Source organism: Apteryx rowi, unplaced genomic scaffold (assembly GCF_003343035.1).
Source record: "Apteryx rowi isolate R43461 unplaced genomic scaffold, aptRow1 scaffold_24, whole genome shotgun sequence".
In the NCBI taxonomy this organism is placed as follows: domain Eukaryota; kingdom Metazoa; phylum Chordata; class Aves; order Apterygiformes; family Apterygidae; genus Apteryx; species Apteryx rowi.
The window spans coordinates 2732985-2738048 of NW_020448752.1; the positions used below are offsets into that span (position 1 = coordinate 2732985).

Below are 5064 nucleotides of genomic sequence, written 5' to 3' on the forward strand. Positions count from 1 at the left end.
ACTAATACGAAAAATCTGGTCGTCTCATCTTCGTTGCTGGCAAATAAGGCTGGAAGTCAGAAAAATGCCTAGGAAAGCAGTGAACAGATTACCAGGCGCGTGCAGGACRTCTCTGGCAGTTTCCCAGGCATAAAGCTACGGAAATTGTTAAGTTTAAAGGAAGAAAGTCGAATTGAAAACGTGCAATGCTTTACGTTTTGCCCCTTGTGCCTACAAATCGCATCTCAAATCACTGTAATCGAGCGAGATTGGAAGGAAAACGGTGGGTTTTGCTTTCTCCCGTTTGTTCCCTTTTTCCTGCATTTCGGACTCCTTTCCAGCATTTCCTCCATGCAGGCGGCTGCCCAGTTCCTCCTCCCATCTTACTGGCAGTTTTAAAGCACTAAGGGGGAAAATATTATTACTATTTATTTTAAAGGCAAAGAAAACTGGCAGAGAGATCAAAGCACAAGTATGATATCTGAAATCTTTTCGATTCTTTTTTTTATATATTTATTAGATTTCTTAATTAAAATAACTGGATCAAATTAAACCTTCATGTGACTCTGCTGGCTCAGTGTCGTGAAGAGGGTCAAACCTCCAGTTTAGGAAAACAAACAACAAAACTGCATTTAGCGATACTCCCAATATCTGCTACATATTTGTCTTTTGCTTGCAGCCTGGGCAGCACGAGGGCACTGTTTGCCCCCCGAAGTCGCTGCCAAAGCGAAGGCTGTTTTGCAGCTCTAAAGCACTTGCGCCCTTGGATTTGGCCAAGCGCTGAAAACCAGCGGCCGGAGCGTTATCACAGCAAATCTCAGCGGTCACCTCTAGGCYGGGACACTTCCACAGTTAAGCGAGGGGATTCACCTCAGCTGCGTAAGCTGGCACAGATTAAAAAACGTGTGGTTGCTATATTCCGTACATCGGCATCAGAGCTTGCTTGCACCGAGCCCCAAATTTTTAAATTCCATTTGGATCTTTTCTCTTTTTTAGGGAGGCATCTCAGCTTACACCTATAACGCTAGGATCATCCAGCACTTTAAATCAAATTATAGCTGTATCAGGCTGCTTAACAATGTTTCTTTTTAATTAAGTTTACTAGTCCCACATGCATTTTTTCAGAAAAATAAATTAAACGAACTTAATCAAATTACACGACGGGGGTTAGGCGGGATTGCAAAAAGCAGGGAAAGACCGCGAGGGGCGATAAAGCCTTGTAGATAGACTCGCGCTGGGGCCCAAACCTGTGCCGGGCGCTGCTCCGGGTGGCGCGCGGGGCTGGGGGAGCCGCGAGGAGCCGGCGGCGGAAAAACACCACCCTACGGAAAGCCGAATTCCCRTGGTTTCCGTGGCATTTTGTCACGTCCCCAAAGCCCCGCATTTTGCCCCAAAGCGAACCTGCTTTTGCCGGGTGGGTATCAGCTATGGAGAAAACGGCGTGTTTGCGTTTATCGTGGGAAACGGGGAGTGAAACGGTGCAGGACGGCGGAAAAGCGAGCGGAGGGATAAGTTTGCACCGCGCAGAAGTGCCGGAGCGGCTGCCTGTCGCGGCGGCTCGACGGCGAGGCCGCGGCGTGACGCAGGGGCCGGTTTCGGGTGCAAAGCTTTACCTTCAGGCTATAAAAACGCCGATAGCGCCCATTTTTTACGAGAGCGCCACGGTTTTTCGCACGGCCTTGCAAGGACAGCGAGCGCCCGGCGCCGGCGGATCGGCTGCGGAGGGGCTGGCGCCGCCGCGGGCCGAGCGCTCCCCGGGGCCGCGGCGATGAAGTCAGCCCCGGAGCGGCGGCGGTGGCGGCGGCGGCGGCGGCGGCGGCGGCCTGGAAATGATTTCAGCGCGCTGCAATGCGGATGGATTAATTCCAGCTCCGTAAAGTCAACACGGTCGAGCGGCGGCGGCGGCGGCGCGGCCCTTCCTCGCTGCCGTCTGCGGCGGCGGCGGCGGATGAAGTAATTTCCCCCCGGGGGTTGAGCGCTTTGAGAAAGCACACGGGGCGTCCTCCTCGGCCGCGCTGGGAGACGGGTCCCGCCTGCCCCCGGCTCCGAGACGGCTGTGCACAGAGCGGGGCGAGCTCCGGGCTCCCGCGATGCCCGGCCGTGCCCGCGGCCTCTGCCAATGTGGCCTCCTTTCCCAGGGTGCCRGATGCTGGATGCCGGAGCGCTGCAAACCACGGCAGTGCTCGCTCCCTCGGCACCAGGGCCTGCCGGGAAGCCACCTGTAAGTGGGAATAACAGGATCATCCGTGACAGCGATGCATMCGTGCCCAAGAGCTCTTCCCATCGCAGCGCGGTGTGATGCCGGCAGCCAGGTGCCGCTGTCCCACAGGGATACGCTGAAGATGCTGCCGGAAAGGGCTCGTGGCAGAAGCGATAGCTGGACTCCGGGATTTTAAATCAGAGAAGAGAAGGACACCTGCAAAGAGCCGTCGACACGGGAGTCTCGTCCCTCCGACGCGCCAAGGTCCTGGTCACAGTCTTGGTCCCGGTTCTGGTCCCGGTCYTAGTCCTGGTCCTGGTCTGGGTCCTGGTCTTGGTTCTGATGTTGGTCCTGGTCCTGGTCCCGGTCTTGGTTCTGATCCTGGACCCGGTCCTGGTCCTCATCATAGTCTTGGTCCTGGTCTTGGTCCCAATGCTGGTCCTGGTCCTCGTCACAGTCTTGGTCCTGGTCTCGGTCCTGCTCTTGGTCCCAATTCTGGTCTTAATCTTGGTCCCAGCCCCGGTCCTAGTCCTGGTCCTGGTCCCAGTTCTGGTCTTGGTCCCAGTCCTGGTCCCCWTCCTGGTCCTGGTCCCCATCCTGGTCCTGGTCTTGGTCCCAGTCCTGGTCCTGGTCCCAGTTCTGGTCTCGGTACTGGTCTCAGTCCCAATCCCAGTCCCAGTCCCAGTCCYGGTCCTGGTCTCAATCCCAGTCCTGGTCCTGGTCCCAATGCAGTTGAACAGCGCTGGTGTCTTGGAAGCTGCTCCGCACCTATTTCCTAGCGGATGCCCCGCGCGCGTGGGCACGGCGACAGCACCGTTGACGGGAACGTCAAGCGCTCGGTTCGCCCGGCGCGGTGCAGCATGGTGCCGGTGCCGGTGCCGGTGCCGGTGCCGGTGCTGGTGCCGTGGCGGGGGGAGCGCCGCGCCGCGCCGTTTCGGGACCCCGTGAGGCGGGAGGCGGCAGCGCCAGGGCTGCACCTCGCTCTGGCCGGCAGCCGCGGGAGCCGCGTCCCCACGGAGGGCGAACGGGCTGCTCCCTCCCTGCGTGCTTCTGCGGGTCGTCTCCGGAGCCACGGCGTGGGATTTCCTCCGAAACTGGAGCAGAGCGAAGGAAATTAACTTTCTCTCTCTTTTTCCTTTTTTTTCCCCCCCCGATATATAAATTATTCCATATGCCTGACGCTAAGAGCCTTAACAAGCAGCCCCACGAGTTCTGAACTCCAAAGCGCTCCCGGGCGCCACCGGCCGTCCAGCACCGCAGAGGAAGAGGAGCCGCGCGGAAGTTTTAAAACGTGGAATGGGAAATTATGGGGAAAAGAAAACGTTCCCCGTTTCACTTCCCCAGCGAGCGATTCCAGCGACGGGAGCACCGAGGAGGGACGCGGATTCAGCACGAGGGGCACAGGGGGAAGGAGAGCCGGCGCCGAGCCGAGCCGTGCCGGCGGGAAGCGATGCTTCCTCGGGAGCGCCGGCACCACGGTCCCCGGGGCAGCGCGGCAGCTCAGCTCCCCCCTCTCCCTCCGGCCTGCGGAAAGCCGCCCGGAACGCCCCGAATGCTCGGTTTCCTGTTGCCCGAGGTTTTCATCCAACGTCGGCAGCTTTGATCGCTTTCTTGGGTCAAACGTTGGCATTTCGACAAAACGACTCGCTCCTCAAAGCGTATTAACGGCGGGTGCTTGGAAGAGCGCGCGGTAAGAATGGTTAGCCAAACTTCCCGGATTTTTCCTTAAAAACACATTCACGTTCTATGAATTTTTTTGGCCAACTTTGTTTTTTTTAATTCCTTCCTCCATTGCCCCTCTCCACGCGCTCTCTGGCCTCATTCTGCACCCGTTTCCTCCCGATCCTGCTTTCGCCAGTGCAAATTAGAATTAACTCCATTAAATTTTATTGCTCCCCGGCTCTGCGAAGGGCTCAGGCCGGGCGCTGATGAAAGAGGACCACGTTTCCCCTCTTTTCCGGGCGGAAACAGTTGTTTCCACGACCTGCCACGTCACTTAAGTCGCCGCTCACCAACGTGTGGTTTTGGCCGCAGGAAAATAGGAAGCGAGTTTGGAAAACCCCGGCACGACGGCAAGCAACGTGCTCCGCTCCAGGTGGCTTGCGCTTTCCCAACGCGCGAGGGCTGCGGAAGCGGAACCGTGAACCGTTTAAAGGCAATTTAATTTAAAGRGTTTCGCACGCGGGGGGGGACGGGGCGCGTTGCGCTGCACCGAGCGGCGGGGAGGCCGCAAAACCCGGCGCCTGCAGGAGCTATTGCTAACCGGGGCGGCACCTCCACGCAGACGGCTCGCCGGGGCGGGCTCCTCTCCTTGCACCAAACGTGGTCCCAGAGTCTTCCATGATTATCGAGGGGATTATGCAGCTTTTTAATACCGCCGGCATGTGTTTTGGAGAGGCTTGGGCAATTTGGGAAGGACTGGAAATGCAGCATCGGTGACAAGCGCCAACTCTGACAAAGAAAAGCAGGACGCCGGGGATTACAGCCCGGGGAGGCTCGCACACACACACACACACGCACACATGCATGTGCATGCACACAGTTGCACACACACATATACACACATGCACATACACAAACACATGCACTTCCACGCACACATGTGCACACACACGCACACATGCACACGTGCATGCACACACACATATACACACATGCACATGCACCGACACACATACATGCATACGGGTGCATGCATGCACATGCACACATGCATGCACACGCATGCACACACATGCATGCACATGCACGCTCTGGAAACCATCGCACAGACCCCAACCCGCTCCGCTGCTCTTCACTTCTGCTCATTCCCAGCTTTCTCACTACACCTGGGTCTGGCAAACGGCCGGGAGCGCAGCGAAGGCGAAACGCAGCCTCCTCCCCGG

The 5064-nt window shown here is 57.6% G+C and overlaps 1 protein-coding gene across 1 annotated transcript in view; it reads right to left on the bottom strand.

Annotated features, from left to right (window-relative positions):
• Nucleotides 1-3809, bottom strand: part of TBX22 (T-box 22) — a 20233-nt gene extending 16424 nt beyond the window's left edge. Inside the window, 2 exon segments of the mRNA XM_026066283.1 lie at nt 2396-2661; nt 3704-3809. Coding sequence (XP_025922068.1) covers nt 2396-2661; nt 3704-3809 — 372 coding nt within the window.
• Between the last annotated feature and the right edge of the window lie 1255 nt (nt 3810-5064).